General features: G+C 39.5%; 1 protein-coding gene across 3 annotated transcripts in view; it reads left to right on the forward strand.

The window, feature by feature from the left end:
• thsd7ba (thrombospondin, type I, domain containing 7Ba) overlaps positions 1-27629 on the forward strand; it is a 202403-nt gene that overhangs the window by 149976 nt on the left and 24798 nt on the right. For all 3 annotated transcript variants that reach the window (XM_035950501.2, XM_055015530.1, XM_055015531.1), the window contains 4 exons: positions 2304-2570; positions 3416-3594; positions 21004-21137; positions 22492-22648. In XM_035950501.2, the coding sequence (XP_035806394.2) occupies positions 2304-2570; positions 3416-3594; positions 21004-21137; positions 22492-22648 (737 nt within the window). The remainder of the gene's footprint in view (positions 1-2303; positions 2571-3415; positions 3595-21003; positions 21138-22491; positions 22649-27629) is intronic.

Below are 27629 nucleotides of genomic sequence, written 5' to 3' on the forward strand. Positions count from 1 at the left end.
ACTAAATTGTAAGAATTTTGCACTGCAAGATGGTAACATATAAAGAAACTGCAAAAGCTTTTATCATCCAAAGTCCACTGCAGTCATCTGCTTTGGCTTGGATTGTCACTCTCTATTCCATGCTGTGGACTAAATGCAAATCCTGCATGAGGGCCTGCACTCATATCCAATGCATTATTTGTTCAGTATTGAAAAGTCCATGAGAAGGTGCTGACAGTTGGGACTCTTTTGAACAATGTACTGTAGCAACACTGACGTGTCACATACTGCAGGATATTTATAGATGTTGAGATGAGACAACATATCTCTTCTATATAATGTTATTCCATGATGCAAAGCGGACAATCAATCATGAGGAATATTTCGGAGCAGTTGGACAGCTTGACAGGTTCTATCTGTTACATGTCCGGATATTGAAACTGACATTTTCTGACAGGAACTCAAGCTCTCCTGCTGCTCTGTTACTCTCCTGTTCATTCTTGTTCGTTAGCCTCATCATAAATAACCATTTCAACCCACATTAGACAAAGAACTTTGCTGGTGTTTTGAGGCGTACATTAAATTTTAAAGGGAAAAAAATCATCGCTGTAATGGTTGTAGTCAATTTACCATGCATCTCTTCATCCCTTTTTTAAGATTCAGTGATATATATTGATCATATAATGTTTCCAGTGTAGAAAGAAAGAAAAGAGCAATCTTCCTGTGTTGTGTACATATTACATATACAAAACCAATGGGCCATACCAGACAGAGAATTGCAGCACCTAATTACAAAGTAACAGCTGAATAGAGAGAAAGGGTGTAAAAGTGAGTTGAGGAAAAAAACAGTTATCTGAGCAATGATCTTTGTATTCCCTCCTCAGTGGGAGAACATTGCACTGCTGAAGCACTGCACTGTTTCTTTTCTTTCAGGTCCTTTTGGTAACACACAATGCCTGCACTTGTTATGCCTAAATATGGTGCATTTACATGCAAATGACATACAAACGCTTATAAATATAGACATTATGTTTCAGTTAAATAGAACAATATGTGCCTTTGTATTGTCAATTCTACTACAAAGAATATTTAGGCAGAATGGGCAAATAACATAAGCAAGTAATGTTATGCTGAAAAACAATTACTCAGGTCGAACCCCCATAATATGCACTAAGTGTGGACTATTCCCTTAAGGGGTTTGTAAAATAAATAGAAAAATCAAGGTTTATATGCTTGCAAACTGTGCCAGCCATTCTATGGGATTATTTAGACATCACACAAAACAGAAAAGCTGCTTCCTTTATGTTGGTCATGGAACACTTTTGACTGATTGTCTATCTGTATGCTATGTTTTTTCATAAGGAAAATAAAGTTAAACTATAGGGAGAAATAGAACAACATGAACCACTGGATAAATTGATTCACATTCATATCACCACCAGTTTGTGGTAATGTAGGGATACATTTAGTCAGAGTTTATCATTTGACAACAGCATTCTGTGCTAGAATCAGTCAGATGGGGAAAGAGGCAAACCCATCTCTGCTCAAAGCCTTGTTTTTTAGCGACAAAAAACATTATTCCAGACGATTTAATACCTTTTCTCTGTGTGAATGTGGCTTTATTCAAATCCATTATAATAAATGCTATGTAAAAAGTTACTAATGTCATTCTGCGCTCTGTTAATTCTTTATCCAATGTTCCAAATACTATTCTAGGTTGATGGTAGGTTTTACAGCAGGCTAGTTGCACCGACATCGCTTTAATCCATCTTTAGAGCCAATACTGTATTTCTGCAGACAACTGTGGTTTGGTCTTAAATGTGGATGAGAATAATGAAACAGTAAGCCAGTTTCTAAACCAATCCACTGCCTTGTGGAGTCAGCAGTGGAGGTGTAGGCAATGATTCCCACAAGAAATTGCAATGATGATCTTATTAGCTAAGTCCCAAAAACAACTCAGCAGTTAGAACGGAGATGCTGGATGTAAGTGAGCAGTTAAAGTTAATGCTGGACTTGCTTGTGCCTGTGTGTGGCGTCTCCCAGTTGCAATTTCAATGATCCAAATTAGCAAATTACACTGAGTTAATAGCCATTCTTGAATCTAGTTTGTTCACTCGCTGACACTGTAAAATTACGAATGCTTGATCCTAAATAAATGAGCAAAAGATGTAATCACAACTGATGTGTTACTCAAACAGCAAACCTATTTATGCAGCTCAGCTTTTATTGCAAGTGGGGTGAAGTTGGCTTTGAGCAGCTCTGTTTCATTTACACAGTGTTAATCACACATTTGCTTTCCATTGTTTTGTCTGTATTCTGCTCAGGTCGCAGCAAAAAGAAGGAGCACTGCCTGAACGAGAAGTTGTATCCACTGGAGGAGACAGAGACGTGTCCCTGTGATGAGTTTCTGTCTCAGCCCTATGGGAACTGGTCTGCCTGCATCCTCCCTGATCCTTCAGTCCCAGGGTCCCTGCAGGGTTGGATGAGCCACCGGGAGGTAAAGGAGTGTGGCCAAGGTCTGCGCTACAGAGCTGTGGCCTGCATTAACCAGCAGGGACTCCTGGTTAACCCAACACTCTGTACAGACTCAGGTATGACTGAAAAATACATACACTATATACGGTACAAACCACAGATCTTTAGCTATTATGACTTACTATTTTCTAGCCTTCAACACATGATGACCCTGATAAGGAGTGTGAATCAACGCTGTGCTTAACTTCATTTATCGAATTTAACATTCTGTTCATGGTAGACAACTTTTCATTGGAGCTGGGCTTTTGTCTTCCTCCCAACTTCTTAAGAGAGGGTGGCAGTTTCTCTGTCCCTCCAAAGCCATCCTCAGTTTCTAGCAGAATAACACTTTTTCACTCCATGTGTCATGCATGTAGAGTTACTGACATCATTTTAATTGCACATCAATTTTTATGCAAGGCTTGATTCCTCTCTGGATCTATCTAGATTGTTCCTGCAGTGGGAGTCACATGGAATCAGTATCAGTGGTACTTGCCAGTGGACTAGACATTAGTCTATCTTTTATTCAAAGATAAAAATGTAGCATTGGTGAAAATCTAATTGCAATGCCTGCAGTAGTTACTTGAAATATTTAGCTAATATGTCTGTGTCTTGTTTATCTGCATAATTCTTTTAAGAGTGAAAGAGTAAATAGTGCTAATAAAGCGATCCTGCAAACAAACAAAAGTAGAGAATAAAAAGACATTCTACAAAGCCCTGTGAAAACCCCTGGCACAATGCAGGATTGAAACACTCATTAGTCAGATAATTAGCTCTTGGTGTCACAGTGAGTAAGTCTAAGGTCTGGTGTAGCACAGGCCAGTGGCGTGTCTGTCTGACATTATTAATGTAATCCTCACTGCAGCTCCAGACCAAGCCTGAATCATGCTTTCCCGTTCTGTCTGCCAATGTTCGATTTCAGGCTACATTGTGGAGGTTTGCCACATCCCTTGTCCCCTCGACTGTAAGCTAAGCGACTGGTCAGCCTGGTCGGCCTGCAGCGTATCCTGTGGTAGCGGGTTGAAGATCAGGTCCAAGTGGCTCAGAGAGAAAGCTTTCAATGGGGGACGTCCATGCCCCAAGCTGGATTTGAAAAACCAGGTAAGGCTCTCACTACTGCTTCTAGCACCCAGTGCAGTACAAGGAGAAAACTAATTGCAGAAAGTAGCTGTTTTTATTATTATTCTGTCTTTAGAGGAATGGAAATTAGAGCGATATATTTCCGAGCCCAAGCAAAAATAAGCAAACAGGATAACCTTGTCACCTGTCTACGTTGTTTTCTCATTACTCCTTCCCACGATGGATTGTTTCCAGACTGAAGAAAAGTTTAGTTCAGCTAATTTCATTAAATTACATGAACTTGCATTTCGTTTTAAATCAACTAATTGACATTGCACATATTAATAATTTGATGCAATTGCCAGAATTATTATGTCAATACAGCTAATCAGAATAATGTTTGCAACTTAAAAGGCTTATCTAAATCTGTAAATTAGACTTATTATCTTGCATGAAAATGCAAAAGGATGCATTTAATTAACTTATGGAGATAGGACCCTAGAATGAGTTTTTTTTTAGTGTGTAGAACAGAATGCAGATGAATACAGTCAATACTCTGAGTTTACTCATGTGTACCACACAGGTACATGTAATAGAGAAGCCACCCCAAATGTAGAAAAATGTGTTTATTTAATGCTAATAGTGTCCACACTCCATGCTTTACACAGACATACATTATCTTACTGTTTGCTGCACACAACATCAGTATGTTGCCTGCATCAGTTAGCAATCCTAATTTTTTCACACATCTCTTGCATGTTTTTGAGATATTTTCCTTCAACCCACATCGTGTTGCAGCTAATTCACTGTCACAGTCCAGTTGTCGCATTCTGCTCACATTTCAATGACAAGGTTTACTACCTATCCGACAATGGGCGACCTGTTCTTATTCTACTGTCTTCAGTCTGACAAAATCATTGGCCTTGCAAGACATGCCCTTTCCTTCACATAAAAACGGAGCAATGTTAAATAACAGAAAGAAAGAGGATAGTGAGAGGAGAAGTGGACAGATGGGAGCGTTTGATATTCAAAAGTCAGGTTTTCTCTGTAGGTATGAATATTTTGTGGTAGCCCGTCTCTCTTGGGGGGTCACGGTTTAAAGAGGAAAAGTGTTTTATGAAAGCTGCTTGTACGGTTGAATGGGCTTGAAAGGACACTATAGTTTGTAGAGGTCAGCATGGAGATGAGGCTTGGATGGCCGTATGAAAAATATTCTAATAGGTTCTAGTGCTGGTTTGTGTACAGATGGTTAAGTGCCCACTAACAAGGTCTATATGGCCCCTGTTGTAATGCCCTGCAATAACCCTCGCCACTGAAATTGGAGCTTGCTGTTTCCCATGTCCTCGTGGATTAATCCTGAGGGTGAATAGGGGCTCATTGTTAACATTATTAAATTGGCCATTTAAAGTGAAGTACATCTGTCTGAGGTGCGGGTGAAAGATACAATAACCTTTACGCTAGTTCAATAGCCATAGGTAGGAGAGGTCATTTTCCCTGCTGTTCTGTTCAACTCGGAAACTCCCAAATGGTTCTCGACATTGTGTCAAAGAAAGCAGCTCTCTCCTTGAGTCAATGCACAACATCGCTTGGCCCCTAGTTCTTAATTTAGTCTCTGTTAGGACCCAGCGTGACAATGAATCTCCTCATTCCTGATGGCTACCCTCCTCTTCCACAAACACTTGCTCTGTTATCGCTGACTGTGAACTGTAAGCCACTCTCTAGCCAAAGCCTAGGCTCTCTCCCACCAGCAGATGTTTCCCCTTGAGCCACAGCCAGAAGTGATTGGCTCGACAGAGATGAAATTTCCAGTGCACCACAAATCATCCTCTCGTCACATGGTTGAGTGAGCACGAAAGATAGGGGCAGAGATGGAGAGGGAGAGAGAGAGAGTGCCACCATGAAAATAATGAGCACAAATGGCCACAATGTCAAACAGACTGTGTAGGAGCTGGTCTGTAAAGTAAACTCAGTAAGTGTGCTGTTAATGAGGGAGTTCGTAAGATTGTCTTGCCTTGGTAAAATGCGACCATGAGCAAGTGAATGAAGATGAATAATTCATACATGGCTCTCGCTGAAAATGCCTCCTCAGGCTCTTGTGTACAAGTGAGAAAAGAATAAGTAAAGAATTAGCTTGAAGTGGAGGGATACTAAATACTTTGTTTTCACTTAACACCTAAACTCGCCAAACTCCTCCTCCAATCAGCATTTACCCAATTATAGCTGAGCAATGGCAATAGAAGGTCTGTCAGCTGTTTGACTTCCTCCACATGTAACCCAGCACCTGAGGTGAGAGAGCATTTTATCATTTACGCGCTACGTCACAAAAAGCATGTCTGAGTGTAGGGGGTTTGTCCTGATTAGATTTGGAGAAATTTTACATTCCAGCAACCTCATCAAACTCATTATTTGCGGTTGAGTTATTTTCATCAAACACATCGGCAAGTCCTCACTGTGCTTATTCTCCCATATTGTTAAAAGCGGATCATCTTGTTTGGACATACAAACATTAAAACCTAGCATTTATCTTGCTTGGCCAAGTATGTAAGCTTAACCGGCAAACAGAATTTTGATAATTAACAGAATAAGATCAGGCTTGCGTACTAATCCTTACAAACTAACCCTATACTACGATACAATACAATAATATTAAAATCTATTTCCGCAACACCTTCATTGAGCAGGGATTCTCAAGCTTGTTACTTTGATTTGATGACATCTCGAACAATTAGTGATAACTAACTAACTCTTAATTGCCTAACTTTAATGTTTAAACAACATACATTCAATTTCAAGACAATGAAAGTACATTTGAGGCTGGTGGTAGAAATGGTAATTGCCTACATTCAGTCACAATTAAAGTTGTATTTATTTAGCTCCTTTAAACACTAAGTTAGAAAGTGTGCTACAGGATATACAGATTGATAAAAATTAGAAGAACATACAAGTAAAGCCATAAACTTAAAAATAATGAGAATGATCTACAACAAAAGCAATATAACCCCTGAGCTCTGATTACACCACAGATGTCACACCTTTTATGATTGGGTCAGAATGAGCTGAAAGCAGACACAGCTACACAATAGTTAGTATGTATTTCTGACCAAGGCATCAGTTTGCAGGAACCATGGGAACTTGCAGACTGTTTTAGGACAGCACAAACCTTTTGCATGCTCCAATAGCAGACCATGCATATAGAATCTCTTTTAGGGCTGTTTTCAGGGGAGAAAATATGCCTACTCCATGCTGCGTACTTCTGAGTGGTTCTGAAAGACTGCTGTGTGGTTCCCATAGCTGAGTGGTTAAATTCAAGAGAAGACAACGAGGCCGTTTTTTTTTTCTGTTATGCTGTTGTCCTCGTCGAAGCTATGAGATCCCACACCACAATGGAAAGGGAAGGCTCATGGGGCCGTTTGTGCAAACATTCACGCCTCCCCCGATTTCCTGCAGCAGAAAAGTCACCTATATTCTCACATAGTAGTTGTAGAAATTTTGTCCAGGAGAAAATGAGACACATTCTGTATCTGTGATTTATTGTGCTGATTGAAATTCTCTGGTGTAATGTTAACATGTGAACTGGGCGGAAACAACACTCTGTCCAGCAGTTACTATCGCCATGACAGCGATGTCAGCGATTGGAAAATAAACCACATTAAAACCTGTGAAAAATCTCCACCTACATTGTATAATTTTATAACAGCTACATTATAATATATTTTCATCAAACGTGTTTTTTGGTTGGTACAAACCTGCAATAGCTGACTGAGGTGCAGACTTGCAGAAGCCCTGCCATAGGCATTGAGTGGTGAGGGTATTTTTTTACATATGCATATTTAAAACACATTTTATAAGGCACTTGTTTAAACCATGAGCTAAAATAGCTAGCTAGATACAGCATCTAAAATGTTCAACAATGGTTATAATTTTAGATAACATACAGCTGTTGTTGTCTAAAATTTAAATCACTAAAATAATAAAGCAAAATAAGGCTTGAAATGTGCATTCCCCCAGTAAAACGGGATTTCTAAATCAAACTTGACCCTCTCCAGTCATTGAGTCAACCCATAAAAAATTATTTCTGTGTATCAGTTAAATTTTTGGAGGTTTTTTTTTTTTTTTTTTTTTACCACGAAAATGATTCCTTCCTCTTTTAAAATGTCCTAGATGTTACTTTATATCGTTGCTTCCTGTAGATCTACATATTCCCTGCCTTTCTTTCCATTCTCCCTTACCTGTTTACTGCAGTTGCAGTACACCTGCTCATCTACAACTCTGCTCAAACACTAATTACTCTACACCACCCAATGGCAAGTTGTACCATTGGCGTAACCATACATGTTTAAACTGGAAACTGTGTCCGAAGAAGAATGATCATATGAAAAGCCTCCCCCTAACGCAACCCCCCTAAATTGACATATTTCCTTAGGTTTATTATGCATGAAAATCTGGAAGTGTGAATGTGTGTTTGTGAGAGTTGATTGTCATTGATACAGTTTCAAGGTGGAAATACTCAGCCATGCTATTCACTGCTCATTTTACTCATTATATGCCTTCTAGCATATAAAACACACCATATGGACATGCTAACGAGGTTAAAAACTTGATTTTCACCAGAGGGGGTCTTTAACAAAGTCGCTTCAGTGAACATGTGACAGTGCTGTCAGGAGCAGCAGGTATCAGATGTACTGGAGACGTCACCTGCAACTCAGGGCTGCACACATTCAGCTTTTCCTACTCACTCACAGCTCTCCAGCACCTGTAGTCAAAATCGCCAGTAGAAATAAGACACCTGTATGTTGAGGTTTGCAGTTGCAGACAATGTTAGGTGTTTTGAATGTATGATGTCATCTACTAAACAGGTGTCTGTATGCATTCATTGGTAGTTATGAGAATGAAGTGGGCGGTTTGTGTGGCTCTCTATAGTGTGCACATTTTCAAGTTGACTGTGATTTATAGAGTCAGAAGGATTGCAGCCACACAGTTTTACAAATTGGATTAGTTTTTGGTGTGCAACATTTTTGTCTTTTGCACACATGGAAATGTTAGGCATGGATTCTATAGCTTTTACAAGTTTTTAAATCCTGTGCTGCCTTTAAAGTGAATATATGTGAACGGGGATGTTGGTTTTGGTTTCTTCACAGTGAGATTCTGTGTATATTTTCTTCATGCCAATAAGACATTCCGGTGTGTAAAGACATTGCCGTGCTCTAATGGCATTTTATTTAAACGTATCAAATATGTGATTTTTTAAAAATTTGCATAAACACATAGGCAAAACATTCAAATGCTGATGAACTGGAGGTTCTCTACGCACTCATTTTAACTGTATCACGTTTTGCAGCTCATGTCTGAACAAAAGATGTCCTGAAAGACTGCCATATAGAGCTCACAGATGTCAAAGCTGCACTCCCTGAGAAACACACAAATTGGATCTATAATTACAGGAGACATTTGAATTTCATCATAACTCCCACAAGCGCTTGCCGCCAAATGCTGAAATATCAAGTAGTGTATGCACTTTCCAAATAATACAAAAGAATTGTCTTGACTGTTTGGCAGCCTCTGTGCCAGCCAGATAGTTATTTTTTAATTCTATTTATGCCTTGGGGCCTCCATCCCATATACTCTTATGGAGAAACATCCATCCTGTCCACCTCCAACGCTTTTCTGCCGTACGTTTTGTGTGTGTATGGTGGAAGGTGTGTGTGTGCGCGCCTGTGACAGAGATCTATAACGATACAACACTGCTTCCTTTATTTGTGCGGATGATAAGCAGGCATGTCTCTCTTCCTCACCTTTTTAGCTTTGCAGTTGCAGTGCAAGCTGTGGACTGTGCAGCAGGAGCTGACACTCGATTGTGCTGCACTAAACTTTCATTAATGCAATGCAAAATCAGTCAATGAAGTGCATAATACAGATTTCATTGACTGATTTTTGTGTTTGGTGTTCATTTTATTTATGCTCTAGTTTCTTCATTTCTGACTCCTTCCAAAAAAAATCCTTTTTGATACATAGAAACGTGACATTTATGATAGATATCATCAGAAGGAGAAGCACTCGTACATTTTTTTTTCTAATAATGGCTGTGTTGTTGTGCTGGCAGGTTGGATAATTTCACACTATTTTATTCTGTAATTGGGTTGTGAGGAGCAAGTAACCAATTAGCAATTATACATTTTTATTGTCTCAGAATATCGCCTCCTGACAGTACAGTACAGTACATATCACTGGTGGTATTTCATGGATAGGAGGGTGTCCTATCCATGAAATAACAGCACATTTCTGATTCATATGTGTTGATTGATTTGCACCAAGCGCAAGCAAGAGGGAATTTCAAACAGGGTTTGTTGAATAAGGATGATTCGTATTCTCATTCGTGGCTTCTATGTTGCAAATGCCACATATAGAAAATATACCTAGTTTTGAGAGTAGATGCCATTTTGCCACATTTTGTTTTTCAAATTCTAATCTTTATTTCATATAGTCATTTCACCTACAAACAATGTATATTTTGTGGAGTATTAAGAAATAGTTCAGAACACCTTCAGGTATTGATACTTATTAGTCACAGAAGCATAGTAGTGTATATAATACAACTGATCTCTGATAGGGATGTTGATTCACTATACATGAAAACAGAAACATAATTGTGAACACACCTGGCATTCAGCATACCACTATCTACAATGCAGCACACTTTCTTTTGCAATCTACTGAAGCTATTTTTGATCTTCTTATTCTTTTTCTCCTCTCATGCTCTTGAATAGTTTTTAATCAGCACACCTGCAGTCTGATCAGGCCACCTAAGGACAGATTTATGGAGGAAATAATGGTGTGTGAGCTTCACACTCCACTGGTGCTGACAGCATTTTGCAGCGCCGTGCAATGACCGATCTAACATCAATGTCGTCCACAAACCCACATTTCAAGATGTGAGCTTGTGTGTGTTTCTGCCTTCTACTTTATTTGGCATGTCATGATGTGATGTCTTGGCTTGGTTCAGCTTGATGTTTGTGTATTTGGCAAATGCCAGTCGGCTATGAGGCTCCTGATGCTGTTGGCTGTGGTGCCTGTTTAGGAGAAACAGGCTAGAAAACAGTCAGATGCAGTTTGTTACTGGCATTCATTTGTTGAGGAGTTTTTATTGCTTCCCCACAGACCTGCTGGTGGCCGATGTCATGGATTGGCTGCCAAGCTAAGCTCTAATGGCGCTGCTTTCTACCCATACTCAGTCTTGGTTGTTTCTTCACTGGCACCATATCAAAATGTTTCATGCTACTGGTTGCAACAGCACTAAACTTTGATGAATCTTGTCAACACTTGGTTAGTTTTGATGTATTGATGTTTCCTTGAATGTTGATATTGTTCTGGTAAGATTCCACTTGGCTAATCTTTGCCTGGGGTTATAAGTAGGTTACAGTAATACTATATTGGCTTTGAATTATTTGACATATTTCTGGTTTAATTGGCTTCAATTTTTTTTAGGTCATCACATACAGATTTTTAATTTTTTAGCATTGTAGAAACCCAATTAACTGAGAACACTGCGTTATGTGACAGCTTTTTCTGTTGTTCTCATATTACAAATTTGACCTGAACAGAGCACTTGTTAAACTTCTCTGCATTAGCTGATCACAGTCTATGAACTCATGGCCATCTGCTGTTTATCAATCAGGGGATCAACTCTCTTCAGTTCACTAGATACTATATTTCCCTTAATGACTGGTAGTACATGGTGTGGGAAATGCTAACAGGGTAGTTAGTTCCCCATTTGCTCGTATGAAGAGTCTTTAGAGGCTTTCCTTCTCTAACTTAGGCCCTCTGTTGCTGTCTAACCAGTCCTACTGTGGTCAAAGAAGTGGTCATTATCCTGGGGGTTGTAAGGAGTCGCATCCTCTTTTCAGGATGCATCATCAGGAACTTAGAGAATTACATTTGTGTCTACTGAAGTGGTTCCTAAACAGTTTTTTTGAACAACAGCAGCCCTTCAGTGGACTTTATTTGTCAAAGCACCCCAAGTTTCCCAGTCTGTAATTCTGCATGCGTATAATGTGCACACTTATGCTTCTCATTCAGAATAGAAGCCTACAGGTTTTACACAACAAACAATGACCACAATTAAAATCAGTAAAATGACTCCCCCTGACAACAATGGATATTTGTCTTCTATAAGCAGCCAAAGCTTGTCAATAATGCCTTTAGTCAGTTCAGTTTCTCGGCTCAGATTCAGTTCTTTTTTCGACTCCTAAAAAAACTCCAAGCCAAAAACTGTCATGTTACCGTGAAAACTGACTACAGTGAGTCATCATGTGAACTGCTTTAGCATCTTGAAAACAGTTTCTATCATACAGATCTTGATATTTATTTCTCTTTTTCCTTTTGTATCAACACGTAGAAACTGTAACATAAAATACAGTTAATGTAGGTGTAGCCTGTTGAGGAAAACAGACGAACAATAATAGGTTAAATCTTGTGCCATCCCTGATCTCTACATAGGGCACATCAGGGTGCAGTGACGCCCAGTTTGAGAACCCACTGCCCTTGAGTGCATGGGGGGTGAAAGAGTGATGACCACTCTAACAGCCATTAAACCTTCCACCAGCTGTGCAGACCAACACGGCGTCTGACAGCTCTTCCCATGCGCGACTGCACCACCTACAGAGAAAGACGCACCTCCTTCCTGCTGATTTGAAACTCCATAATTGTTGCTGTCCCCTGTGGATGGCAATAATATCTGAAAAAATACATCCACACTCAATGCACTTATCAATAACGTCTGACTATTACTCATATTATCCGTTAGTCATTGCAGCACATACTGTGTATTAATCTTTTCTGTAATTTTCTTAGCTTATCTTACTTACATTCAGCATGGATTTTAATTGATCTGGTCCTCCTCCCCTTCTACGGACTTTCGGGATTTTCTGTTAATTCCTTCAAAATACGGTATGCGGTGAAATTTGCTTTTTCCAATAACGTTTAAACAACACGGTTTTGCATTTTTATTTTAATGACATTCAAAAGCTTTGTGTTATGAGAGAGGACTTAGCTGTTTCTCACTGACAATAAGAGGGATTCATGAAGACACTGGGATTCATCCTTTTGGAACCAATTTAATTCAGCTGAATATTCCACATGCCTATCCTCCATCTGCACACTGCCCCACCGTTAACAGCCCGCAACAGCTGGTAGCAAGTTGGCAAAATGGCTGAATCCCAAATATCGGTACAAATGTTGAATTTCTTGTTTTTCCCAGTCTGTACCAGGTGGTAAACTCATCTCTCGCCTTCATTAGAACGAAAGACTTTTGGAGCCAAATGCTGATTGAGCTACCTAAGGCCAGTGAGGTGTAATTAATGTTGAGCAGTGTTTGGGCATGTGTTATCATTCCCCCTGTAGGCTCGGCCCAAAAAGCAAGGCATCTCCCTGCATATTGTTAAGGCATTTTGAAGTGCAGCTATACACCCAGAAAGGCTAAATTCTGCAGCCTCTCTGAAGCCTCCAGCCACCCAGATGGTCCACAGCATTTACTTCAGACACAAAGCTTAATCATAGATGCTATCTGACAAAGAAATCACATTGTGTCTCAGGAGAATGCGAAATGCATTGTCATCATTTGATAAATACAGTGACTTTTTAAGACAAGATTGTTGCACATTTGCTGTGAGCAGCGCATTAATACATAATAGCTAATTTCCAGCTCTCTACCTTTATATTCCGGTCTTGTACAATGACTGCCTTTATTCATAATTAATCAATAATAAGATTTAAACCGTGTGCTGCCCTCCTGCACATAATTTTCTGAATATAAATTGCAATCAGCTGAAAACTGTGTGTACACGGCTGGCCATAAACAAATGAGAGAGAAAATTTGTGACTGAAAGTTGCAACATCTTCCTGCAAATTTCAAATTGAACAACATATTCAGACAAGTTGGTTTTTCTCGATAGATGCAGATCTGATGAAAGAACACACTCAACATTTGCAAAAAATAAACAATGACTTTAAATTCCAAAATTCAAAATGTAGTGTTTCTCTCATTTTCAAAGATACACTGTTATTGTCTTGACATGTGAACTGTTGCATTTTTTTTTTTTATTTATTATTAGGATTTGTTGTTAAAATGAAGCACAGAGAAATCAATGTGTTCATATTTCCATATACTTGACAGATCCTTGTGTCCTTGTTGCTGATTCTGCGTATGATTTGTGCAGGTACCTGTAATGTTTACAACACAAACCGGCAATTTAATCTGACAGTCCTCTAACTGTTGAGTTAACCTTAAACCAATTTGGCTGTGGCTATTGAAAATGAGGCCAATATCACTTTGTAGATCTGGTTTATCCACCTCACTGGCAGCAATGGAAGATAAGAGTGACAGGAAATATTAAGCATGTCCTTCACTTTGACCGGTGACAGACAGACTGTCACTGCCACCGTGTTGGACAAAGGAGCGGTAGATGAAGACATGCAGCCGTGACTGGTGGGATGGGATGATTGTGATGGAATTTGGTGGCCCTGAGGAGAGGGAAAATGTCCGTATCAATAGAGCATCCTTTCACTGTCAGCATGACAATGTTGAACTGCTCATTAGGGTGGTCCTTAAAATTGAAAGTCGGAAAGTCTAAGCTCCAACCCCCGGAATTCGTTGGAATAGTCGAAAAAACTCTCCATGTGAATTTTTTTCAAATTCCAACATCATTTACCCCTACCTCATCGACCTTGAACTTTTGATCCGTCTTTGCTGAATTTTGAAAGGCTCGTGTATTGTCCAGTTGTCTCTTTTAATGTCATACGTCAATCTGTGTGTTTGTGTGATGTGCATAGCTCGATCTTCTCACCACCCGGGGGTGCCAGGGGCGGTGAATCCTGGTGAATTTTTTTCTCATTTAGACAATATTCACTCCTCCCTAATCGACCTTGAAGTTTCACCCTGAAAATCCAGAGACAATTTTTATATGGCAATAAATAAAGCGTATAGTGCCGCATAGTGATTGAAATGAGAATAAAAATAAAAATGAATCAAAACACCAATCCTTGAAAACAAATTTTAATGTCAAGATCAAATCAGATTTATATAATTAGTCTGCTTAAGAAAAATACATTTTTCTCTTCAAAAATTTCGTTAAATTTTTGAAAAAGTCTAATATTAGGGTACATGCATCCTGAACCTCAGCTTGTTTAGAGCCAATTATGCAACATTGTTATCTGACAAAACATAAAAATGCATTTCCCTAATACGTTACAAAAAGGTTAAATAAAACATTCCAGAGTCTGTTATCCCTAATAGGTTTAGAATTGTTTTCTCAGGTATATAAATCCTAGATACATTAGGACTCCATCTGACCAAACTAAAGCTTCTGATTTCTGATTACAGCAGAACAAAACATCAGATAATTTTGTTAATAAATAACGAAAAATTACATAGTTTGTATCGGCTGTAGAACCAACTTAAAACAACTGTAACAGCAGTATATTTTAACACAACATCGAAGTATAATTTTTTTATCACAATCTGGGTCTACTTTAGAAAACTATTAAAAAAGAACTCGATTCTGCCCCCTCCCTCAAGGATCCACATGCTGCCATGCTTGATAGATTGATGACTCAACCTGACAAAAAAAATGGAAAAAAATGTGAGGGGGTGCCCGGGGCGGTGAGCAGAACGAGTCATACACATTATACAAACACATAGATCGACGTATCACATTAAAAGAGACCACTGGACATTACAGGAGCGTTTTAAAGTTCATCACAGGCCAATACGTAGTCGTTCTAATGCCAGCCACCCCGAGGTCAAAGTTCAAGTTCAATGAGGCAGGCGTAAATGTCGTTGGAATTTGAAAAAAAATCACCAGCAGAGTTTTCTTGACTATTCCAACGAATTCCGGGGGTTGGAGCATAAAATAAATGAATTCGAAAATTTACCCCTTGCGAAGGACCACCCTACTGCTCATAAGACCACAAGGAATCTGTTCTGCACCAGTTGTGTAGGAGATAAGAGTGACCAGTGTTGTATAAACTGGGCTTGTGTTTCCGTTTGTCACTTGGCTGAAGCCGTGCCTGTGCAGGCTGTGGTCAAAAACCAGGATAAGATGTACATATGTAACAGATCCCAGTCTCTATCTGAGGACTCCAGCTGGTATACTCAGATTTATCAAAACCAGGTTAAGGACTTATCCAGATTTCTGAAATCAGGATATAATTTTTGTATGCATTACCACAAAAACGGGATCTTTCAAAAGTCAGGTCATAACTGGGATACACAAGTCCATGTAAACATAGTCAGTGTGTGTCAGTCACATCACCAGCATGCTGCATAATTCTTTTGGCTCTAGAAGTATGTCATGAGGTTACTGAAGTGATTGATTTTTTTTCTCCTAATATTCCAATTAACGGTTTTCCTTCAGTTATTTGATGCAGTCTCTACATTTGTTTATGTCAAATAAATGATTAAAAGTAAAAGAGAAAGACTTAAAAAAAAATCTGGATATTTAGGGTAAATATTGTGGGAAGGTAAACCAACGTTTTCAGGAGCCTGCTACTGAACCTAACACATCCTAAAATCATCCCAAGCTGCTGAAAACACAATTGAGTGTGTGGATCGTGTGGCTCCACTTCTTTTTTCAATTATGGACTGGAAATACAGTGATAAGCATGGAGCTGCTAGAGGCACCGTTGTCACCACCCCAGAGCAGACTATGTGAAAAAAAAATTCAGAGATGTAAATGACGTGATTTCAGTTGGCCTGTATGGAATCATTTCAATCTTACCACTTGCACAGACTTTATACAGCATCTCTACTCTTAATATGTAGGAACTGAGCTAGCTCTGGTCCATTACCTCTCTATTTGTGTCTCAGCTTTCTCTTGTCTCTGAAAGGTTGTACATGTGGGTCTGCACATTCTCTTGTTTAGTTTTATAAATCACAACTTTCCCAAAGCAGACGTTTCAGGTCCTGTTGTGTGCATATGCAGCAGTTACAGATGAGGCTGCAGAACCTGCGAGTTCTTCCTTTATTACATAATATATATTTGCTCTGTGTATTTACTAGTATCATTCAACATAGTCTTTGTACATGTCCAGCTTAAGCTGAAGTCCTGAATGCTGGCTATGAGTAGTCACCAGTCACTTGCCTCAGTGATATCGTTTGCACAATGTATCCTTCAGTGGCTGTGGATTTAGTTGCGACCTCGTAAGTGTTTCCAATCAGAGTTTGCTCTCGGAAGTACAAATTGCTCCTTTACAATAGAGGATTCATTTAAACTGTGAAAGACAGCTGCTGATTGTGGTGCATGTTCATTCAAAAATTTTGTCAGAGAGTGAGCAGAAAGGTTTGTGACCACAGTTATTATTATGGTGCAAGGTTAAGTGCTTGCAAAATGTCCCTGCTAATGCATTCCTGTCTTGTTGAGCTGGGTCCTCATAATAGATTACAAAGTAAATGAGAAAAGGACATTATTTCAGAGCTTGATGGCCAATCAGTTTGTGTAATTATGGAAAGCCACAACACTGCCCTGCGGTCGAGCCAAAACAGCAAGGAGGATGTTGCACATTCTGTAAATCATGTAAGGGCTTTGGTTCAACAGCATCCTTGATAGTAAGAAACCTAATTGGAAGGAAGACGGTTATAAGTGAGCGAGAGAAAGAGAGAGGATAATAACAGGTAAGCAAACGCAGTGGTCAATGAGCAACGGTTAAAAATTAAACCTGGAGCACTTATGGTTGTGTGTCTTGTGACTGTATGATGGTGTTTGTGTGATGCTCATAACATGGAGAAATTACAGCTGATTAAACATTGTGGGTTCACTGTGTCTACCCGACTGAAACACAACAGAGTATGCAGGAGTACATGCACAGAATAGCATGTTCTTTCAGGTCTAGTTTCTCTCAGGAGATTGAATATGTTATCCACCTAGTCTTAACTGATCAGGACGAGAGAACGTATGAGTGAGTCAGCAGGGTTTAAGAGCAGATGACGGACTCAGATTTGTTATCACCTTGGTGCAGAGATTGTTGTTGTTGCCGGTTTTTGCCAATTTATTTTTATATTTTAATGAATAAGTGGGTTTTCATTTGTTGATTTGCCTGTATACTGGTAGTTTGGATTGGCTCATCCTTCCTCTTCTCGTGCCAATTTCACCTTATCGCCTCTTGTCTAAATGCATTAGTTCATGTTTTAGTTTTCAACAAGCAGTTATATTTTTTCAGCAGCATTGTGTGTCTGTACTTCAATAGCAGTCATCTTAATGGCTGTTGTGTTTTGGCAGATTTTAACTCCTCATCCCAAGAGTATATTTGAGAGGTCATCATCACATGGGAATAGATCCCGCTGTGTTCCTCAGAGAAGGCATAGTTTTTTAACTCATCCATGGACCTGCTGACAGTAATAGCAGAGTCTATTTGAAGTTGTAGTCACACAATGACACTTTGAGAGAGATTTATAGAAGAGAGTGCTCTGCTTCAACGCTTCGTGTCCCATTTTCTCTCTGTTTACAATAAAATACCATCCCTGCAGAGGGGCCTGTTGGTGCTTCACATGTCCGTTTGTATTGGTCGTTATGTGTTTGTGTATGAGTTTGTGTGTGTGTGTTATCTTTGAACGTATGCGTCACTGTGTAGGCACCCACACTATATACTTTACAGTATGTGTCCATGTGCATATGGATCTCATTACGTGTTGTATGTTTTATGGATGTAAGCCACAATCAGAACCTCACAGAGCAGGTTACACTTTACCTCCCATGCCATACACGAGGCAATTTCAATTTGTGTTCTTTTTACCTCCATAAACCTGAGACTTACGATTTAGTCATCATTAACTACCAGTTCTGAAGCTTGTAATCCCGTTCAGATGTGCAGCCAAAAATGAAGGACTGAATGTGGAAAAAGTGACTGTTTGGCGTTAGCACGGATTTGCAGTACATACCTTGATACATATATGGCTGTTTGTCGTAACAGGACACATTCGGCTCAAAGAAACATTGTGTGAGTGCAGTAAGTGTTCAGTTTAAATGAATATATGTTTATTGCTCAGGTTAACACTGCCTTCAGGTCCATGGATTTTATTTGAAAGCAATTTTTGTTGATGAAAAATAAATTGCAATAGCCGGCTTAGCTTGGTAACTTGTTCAATAGTTTACTTTGAGTAACCTTGTTTAGATACAGAGCACACAGCCTCTCTGAGCATATGCTTATTCACGTCTACCACCCGCTCACCATCTCCAGACAAATTAATTTCTTGGAGTTGCCTTCAGCTGCAGGTCTGGCCGAAGCACAGCTGTTACAGCCAACTGCAACACTTTAAAACTCTCTCAGCAGTATGAATCATTCAGTTTGGCAAAATATCCAGGACGAGTAGATACAGCGTAGATGATGTAGTAACTAATCATCCTTTACCCTCGTTAATGAAACATTCAGCACAATGCCGCATTTTTCAAAACAACAAATTGAAGCAGAACTATACATTTCTCTCACTGCAGGCAAAATCTAAACTAATGATCATATCATTGTTCTTCTCTCCCCTGCCCAACTTCTGGCTTGTCATGCACTGCTAATATGGACATCCACGCAGGCTCAGGTCAGTGCCATTCATTCTGTACACATACTCTGCTTTAGCTAATGAAGACAAAATGCATGCCACATCTGTCCAAGTCACATATACTCCTGACCCCTTTTGGTCCTTTGGGTCGAGAGAAAGAACAATAGTTTGATTGGAGAGAGTGCTACATGAATGGAAATAATTTATGTGAAGTGCATTTGGATGATATTCTGAAATACGTTACTATTCTAAAGAGTGTTCGAAGTTCATTATATTCTGAATAGGCGGTAAAGTATAGAGAACGGACTCAAAGGAATTGAGCTCGGAAACATTATCGTCTTACAAGAAATGCTTCCAGATCTTTTTTGTAAACTGAGCAAAAGGGCAAAAGATATACTCTATGTGTAACATGTCGCCTCTAAGTGGACCCAATTGGTAGCAGGTGATTCTAACTAACTCTTACTCTTTCTTCTGCAACCAGAGCTCCTTGTAAATGTGTGTGACCTACGATGTAATTGGGAGCAAATCCTGTATTTTCTTCTCTTTCTTTCTGTTGTAGTACAGCACCTTTAGCCTGCCAACTAATTATTGCATATTGATCTGACACCTTATGTTTTTCTGCACTGTAGCCCATTTGGTGAGCGCTATGGTGTCAGGATTCCTCACTGCACAAATGCTCGTATTGCTAAATAAACGGTGCATTTATTGAGGAAAGTGACTCAAAAGTCATTTTTCTGGTGATCAAAATTAGCTGTAAAGCTGGAACTGTGTTTCTGCAGTAGTGGTAGAGAAAGTGGGAGAAGAGCAGTTGCCAGTTTACCCAGCAGGGGCATCTGCAGGGACAGATGGGAGATGATGACGGTGTGTAATAGGCATCTGTGTGTCCCGCAGGGGAGGGAATACTCAACGCTCATTCCCTCTCTCTAGTCTGAACACACACACACACACACACACACACACACACACACACACACACACACACACACTTACTGACACCCATTACAGTTTGTCATAGCTTTTCCCACAAATTGTCCTCAAGAGTACACCTTTTACTGTGGCAGACAGTTACATAGATTGAGAGTAAACACGTGTTTACAGGAGCATTGTGCTGGCTGTTCCCTTGGTTATACAGACATGCCAGATTCAGTGGCTCAGTGAGGAGAAGTGAATAGGCTCAGAATCCAGCCAATTACTTCGTCAGCTGAAAGGCTTGTTGCCATGGTCATTGTCGTTTTACACACCCCATGCCGGTCTCTCCATATCATACACAGATTTATTTGAGTGTTGATAAAAATGCTTTTTTAATATGTGCATGTTTAGCGCCCGTCAGTTACTTCAGAACCTCTCCGTAGTGAAAGGTGCGCTTTCTTTGGTGCACTTTTGAGCTTTCAATTATGTTTTAAAGCCTCATTTATAACCTGAATATAGAAAAAACATCATCCTGAATTTAAACTCCGCCAAATACTTCAAAACATGCCAGGAAAGCACAAGTGCTTGATGTTGAAAATAACTGCAACAAGAAGAGAATGCTTCTACAAGTTGTAAGAAATTATACTTAGCAGCACGAAGAGGTTTTTTTCTTCCTTTTTGTCTTTTCAAATCAAAACCCAGGGGGAAAACTGTTTCAAACCTATACACCTCATTAGTGTACTATGAAAACTGAAAGTGTCCCGAACAGCTTTCCCATTTGCTTTAAGTGCAGCATGTCTGTGTGTGTGGGAATGTCAGTAAGTGTGTGTGTGAGCTGTTTTGTATGCATATCCGTTTTTTGGGTTTCATGCTTTGCTGCTTTTTTCCAGTAATTTCTCATATGTGTCCCTTTCCTTCTCTGTGTGTGTGTGTGTGTGTGTGTGTGCGTGCGTGCGTGCGTGCGTGCGTGTTTTGCTTGCACATGCATGCATGCATGCATACAGGTGTACGAGGCTGTGCCATGCCACCGTGAATGCAGCCAGTACAAGTGGAGGATCGAGCCCTGGTCCATTTGCACCATCAACGCTGTGAACGACCTGCCAGCCTGCGGAGAGGGAGTCCAAAGCCGCAAGATCAGGTCAGTGAGCGGGTTAGGCTTGGCAGACTGCGAGCCTGGCAACGCAACACACAACACGAAGAGCAGCCTGGCAGCGGTCCTGTAGCTGGCACTCTCACTGTTCCTGACACTCGCAATGCCAAGGGAAAACAAACAGTCAAAACAAACTACTGCTTCCTAATGAGTGTTGATAGATTTTTTCACTGTGCCTTTTAGTGCTACTTAAAATAGCCACGGAGGAGAGCAGTGAAGTTTTGACCCTGGTATTGGATTAAGCACCACTGGAGAGAGCAGACACCGAATTGGGCAACTGTATTATTGTGTCTAAAGAAACTGAAATAGAGTTGTTCAGTGCAAGTCCAGCTTAAAGTGCAAGCAACAAAAACAGATTATAGCTAATGAAATGTTCAGCTCAAGCAAAAGAGATCTGCTGGTACAATTTTACAGAGTGTTTTTCAGAGTTGAAATAACTCATTATTTTGCTCTTTTCACACATAAGCATATATGGTTTTAAACTTACAGCAAAATTAGCCGTTTCCAGCTTTATCACAAGCTTCTAACAAGCTTAAAGGACAATTGAAGAACATTTGCTGAAAGTGAATGTAAATATCTAATATTTAATATTGATTTATAACAATTTTGACTGTCTTATCTGTTCATTCCATTAAGATATTATTTCTTATATTGAAACCTGAGTGGAACTCCAACATTGACCCCAACTAATGGGTCACATAGCTAATGAGCAGCATAGGCTTTTCATTGGTACTTTCTTTGTGGGTTTTCTGGTTTTCCATCCTGACAGTTAATGCATCATTACAGAGAAGTCAGTAGAAAACTCAGAATCGAGGAGTACTAGATAATAGAATGAACAATTCTGTATTAATTGATTGGTGTTAAATATCTGTCAAATGAAACAGCAGTCACTTTTGGATTCGAAGTAGTGGTAAACTCGGCAGTCCAGCTGGACGTATTTTCTTTTCACTGCAGGACAAAAATATCTTGCTACATGAACCTTTGCCATTGAATGTAAACATATAGACAGCCAGTACGTCACAAGGGAATGCACTCCTGAAAAGATGGGTCATTTGAATATGGATCTTTTTAACAAACAACCAGTCCTGTCATTTTTCCAGTAAGAAAACTTTTTGAACCCATGTTCCAGTTTTGTACACTTAAATGTTCAGAGAGTCAAAACAGATAAAACAAATTGTAGAGGCCCTTTAAAAATAAACTGAACTTCGAAATCTCACCTGAGGAAAAACAAAGGAATCTATTTTGAGTCCGAAACTTCGAAATGGGGTTTGAAACTCAAAAAAGGACCAAGTTCTGAGGGCCCCAGAGACTAGTTATACAGCTGCATCTGCTGCTCTGCTAGGTGTGTGAAGGAGGAGACAACGAGCGGGGAGGACAGCAGTGTGGAGGATAGTCTGTGTGATCAGGAGGAAATGCCACCCAGAGCCCAGGTCTGCTATCTGGCCTGCCCCAATGACTGTGTCATGGCACCCTGGGGACCCTGGAGCAACTGCCCTCTGGTAAGAAACAATAATTGAGTGTCTGTTGTCTTTGTAAGTTGACAGTTTGTGTGGTCATAACCTGCCAGATTTGTTGTTATGATTGAAAGCATGTCCACAATCTCAAGCCTGTCACATAAAAGTTAAGTTCCTATACCTGCTTTTTTCACTTACACTTTGCAGAAAGCATATATATATTTTTTAATGATAGGATTATGACATAGTTGGAAACTTTCATGTGTGTTTCACACACACACAAAATTCACACTTGAAAGTTAGAGAGCATCTGAAGGCATAAATCCACAGCAGGACTTTCACACAGGAGATTGGGGTTTGTGTCCCGCGTGGGATCATTATCCTTAGACTTACTAGTTGTTACTCACTGTTTACTTTTGTTTTCTACTTGGTCAGATGTAGGAAAATATCATGGTTTGTGTTATAATATGACCCTTTCACAACATGTTTGAAGCTTCTCCTCCATTTCTCTCCATCTCCAGTTGGCTGAAAAAGACAGTAAGACAATGCAATACATGACAAACATATGCTGGTTTGAAGTGTTTTCATGATACATCACAAAAGTAACCCAGGAAAAAAATACATTTTCCTCAAAGCATATTCAGTATTCAGTTTAGTTTGTATAGACACATATTTCTTGAGGAGACAGGGCTGGTAAAGAAACTAAATATCTCCCTCATATTTTATATTGATCAGACAGAGGTCTTCAATTAACAGGTTGAAATGTTATGTCATTTGACAAAAATATACCTGAATGTGTCTATTTGGGATAGTATTTGTAATGCACATGTAGGTTGCATGCTCACGTATGTTGTCTTTTATCTGATATGTCAGGCTTATGACATACAATACAGTCATAAATGAAATGCCAATTTGTGGAAAAGTAAATGACTTACTATAATTGTCGTAGTAATTTATTGAATGTCACGCATTTTCTATTCACAGCCTCATGAAGGCTAAAATATGCTTTCCGACTTCTATTAAAATTGGGTTTTTGTCATTAGACCTAATGTGTTTGTCTGGTCAAAAATGAGCAAATTGCAATTTCCATTAGAAAATTTATATATTTATCAATTCGACTAACAGTTCTTCCTGGAAAAATGCTTAATCTGACTTTGAGCGTAAAGGTTAAAAAATACATTTCCACCATTGAAATGAAGTGTTGATGGTGATTTGGAATAAAAGCTAATATTCTAATGCTAACACCTTTTGCACAAGTCTGGGTAGTGCAAATTAAATTGAGTTTACTAAAGTGATTCCATTCTCCAATGAAGGTTTACCCTCAGGGTAGAGATATGTAGCACATGTTCCCCAGTGTTTATAGCCACAGGCTGGTGCTCACACAGCCATGTAAGGGTGTTATATGTTTCCTGTCAGACATAACGCTTCATTGGACTGGAACATTGGAGTTAAAGTAGGACCAGGATTAGAAAAGGAGCTGGAGAGATCACTTAATTAGTCTGAGTTTTCTCCGCAGACTTTTTTTCTCACACAACTCTTCAATCTGCAACCTCTGACAGCACTCTTTACATTAGGAATGCGTTAGGTCAAGTAATAATGCTAAAGCTGCTAACGTGAAAGCTTGTTAAAGTTTAAAAGCCATATAAAACTGTTGGGTGATTTGCAGCACATGGGGCACTGAGGAGTTGGTGATATTTGTAGTTACATCTGTTGAGCCAACCAAATTTCTAATTTCTGAAGTAGTTTTGGCAAAGATGATATTTGGACTCGAGTGAGCATGAAAGACAAAGATTTCTTGTGATTTTTTTTTCCTGTTTAAAGTATTGTATTGGACTTGCGTCAGGCAACATAAATGGCCAGGTCGTACTTTTCACTTTTTCCCTCTTTATAAATTCTTGTGTGATTTTGGCAGTGTGATGGGGATCACTATCATGCCAGAATATTCCTCTTCTGCTATGCTTCTGCAGATTTGGAGTCATCTTGTCAGACAGTATTTTGATACATTCACAGGCATTCATGGAGGCGTCTATAACGCTTTGTGCACTCATGTAGCCCCATATCATTACAGTCTGTGCTTCACTGTTGGAATCATTGGTTCACTGCTGGTAGACCTGATCAGGTTCACGCCAAACATATGGGACCCTGTATGAGCTGAATGAATAGTGATAGTCCTGCAAATTTTGCACCAGAGAACAGGCAAAGGTGTTTTTCTTGAATACCATCCACATTGATACATGATGATTTGCTGCACTGTCCTTCACACTGTTACAGAAACAGCTATTTCCTTTGATAACCACCATGCCAAGTCTAAAGCACTGGCTGTTCTGATTTTTAGAGTTAAATTGTCCAAGAAGCAAGTGTCTGTGACATCATTTGATTTCATGACTCTGATTTGTGGTTCTGCACCTGATCATTATTGTTGCCATTGTATATCCACTAATTTATACTTGCTAAATTGTTCTTTATAAATTATGCACTCATTTAAAGGTGTATTCACTTCTGTTGTGTATTGTATGTTATCATAAGTGTAGCCTCCAATATACAAAATGGAGCTCGAAACAATTCCAAACAAGAAATGAATTGTCTGCCATAAATTATTCTTTGTACTTTGACCTCCATGGACACAATAATGAATTCAAAGACTAAACTGAAGAACCTGCACATGAATACATGGGTATACATTTAAGCTGATTCAGCTGCGCAATTCACAATTCAAATGATCTCTTTAAACTAACCCACAAAACTCCACAGCTTCACATCCTCCTAGACAAACATGTCTCCTTCCCACCTGTCTTGACTTTTGGCCGACTGAGAAGTTATGCACACTGATGAGAGAGAGATCTTGAAAAGTACACATCCAAATTCCCACACCGTGGACGGAGAAAGCTCCTCTGCAAATGGATAACATTCTAAGAAATAGAGATATTTTATGTAAAGTATGCTTGCCCACTGTAATCTGAGGTAGTTGTACAGCCTTGGGTCATTCCTGCGCTCAGCTGGAATGAGGATATTTTGCAATGTGCACGGGTATGTGATGAGACAGGATGTTGTGGGGTCTAAAGGTGGCATGGTGATGGAGGACAGAATCCTGGGTAATCACACTGTGATGTTTCCCTCCACTGTCCACACACCTTCACATTGGAACCATGTCCAATCGTATTCCTTCCTCAGCCTTTTAGATAAGTTAAAGCCAGTAAAAATGCAATTATGGGGGACTGTAGCTTGAAGACTTATAAAAAGATCACAAATCACACAGCATCAAGAATAAGCCCAGAGCAGTTTTGTGACTGTGCCAAAGAACATAAATGAAAGTTTCCAGATCATGATCATTGCTTTTGGTCAAGCAACGGTGTAGTCGGGTACATGTTTTGAGTGCTGTCTTAAAAACTAGAGAGAGCTGTGTTTCAACCTGGCTGGTTAAAGCAGATGCTGCATCCTACTAATACTGTTCTGTTACCTGTTCCATAACCTTCATTGACAGAATTTTAAGGAACAGTCAAACGTTTGTTACTGTCTATTTTAGGGACTTAAGGATTCCATGTTATATTTTGAACAGAACCAAAATTAAGCCATCCAAACTGCATTAAACCACGCCCAGTGGAATAAATAATGCTAAATTTCCATGGCTAAATCACTCTAAAATACTGGTTTTGAACAGCAGTGGGTTTTAGTGCATATCTGTTTTTTCCTCATACAAATACTACAGGTCCTATTCTGTGAGAACAAGCTCCTGTTCATATTCAAGAGCACATCTATTTATAGGCTGCTTCCACCAGCACATATGGGGTCAATTTTAGCTGAATGTGAAATAGTAATGATGAATGCATGATTAGTTACAATTATAGATAATGAATGCTGGCAAAGAATCTCTAATGGGTTCGGGTGCTTTTGTGTGTGGCAGAGAAAGAGTTAGAATGCGAGGTTGCGTGTGGTACAGGAAAGCACAGTTGTAGCTGTGATTCAATGTTAAGATGAAGACATTTGTTCCTGCACACATTTAAGGCTCGATGACGACCCATCTTGTAAACTGCAAATGAACAGACTTGATTTTGTTTGAAAATATAGATTTTTTGGATCTCAGTAGCTTTTATTGGTCTGGTTATTTCACAGAAGTTGAATGTTGTTAATGTTGAATGAAAACAATGTTTCTAACCTGGCATTAATCCGGCAGCAGCTGAAGGAAGAGTGGAGCCTGCAGGACCCTATAGCATACAGATGAAAGTGTGTGTGCTTGTGTGACAGTGGGGCAGAACGCATTAAGGGTACAATGACTGCAGCTGATTCATGAGCCTCACTCACAGCTTCCTCATTAGGAGGTGACAGTGATTGAGGCGCATGTCCTGGTGCATCAGGTGCAGAGGGACAAATGCAGCTCAGTGCAAAGATCTTCATCAGTAGAATCTTTCCTCTTCAATCAGAGACCCAGCTGACAGTCTCTCAACATTTACACGTCCTCTGCTCACAGATTCCAATTTCCATGTAGTGTCACTTGAGTGATTTGCACATTCTCATCATACCACCAGTGCATGTTGGTAAATATTTGCTAAATGTCGCTCTGCCAGTAATTATCACACTCATCTGCATCTGCTTTCCGCTGTTTGCTGTAGAAGTCGATACGACCGTAAATTCAAGGTTCTCCTCGCTGACTTGTGTTGCTGGATTGTTTAGACATCCAGCCTGAGAGCTTAGTATCTGTCGCAAACTGAAGGCGGCAGGTATCATTAATATACGTGTTTTATGTGTCAAATAATGGTGAATTCCAAAGAGAAAGTCACACAGACACCAGCCTTTGACATCAAAAATGTCACCTGGAGCATCAGTACAGAATTTTGTGATACTGCCTCATGATTATTTTTTACTCTATCACATTTCAATGAGGAAATATGGTAATTATGAGATAAAGGTCACATTATGAGGGGGGGGAACACACTTGTTTTTCTGATTTTCAAGTGGCAGGAATGAGTTTGTAAAGGTGAGAAAAATTATTAGTGCAGAATTATTTAAAAGTTTATTTTTATCATTTCAA

The sequence above is a fragment of the Amphiprion ocellaris genome, chromosome 11 (genome assembly GCF_022539595.1).
Source record: "Amphiprion ocellaris isolate individual 3 ecotype Okinawa chromosome 11, ASM2253959v1, whole genome shotgun sequence".
Taxonomy (NCBI): domain Eukaryota; kingdom Metazoa; phylum Chordata; class Actinopteri; family Pomacentridae; genus Amphiprion; species Amphiprion ocellaris.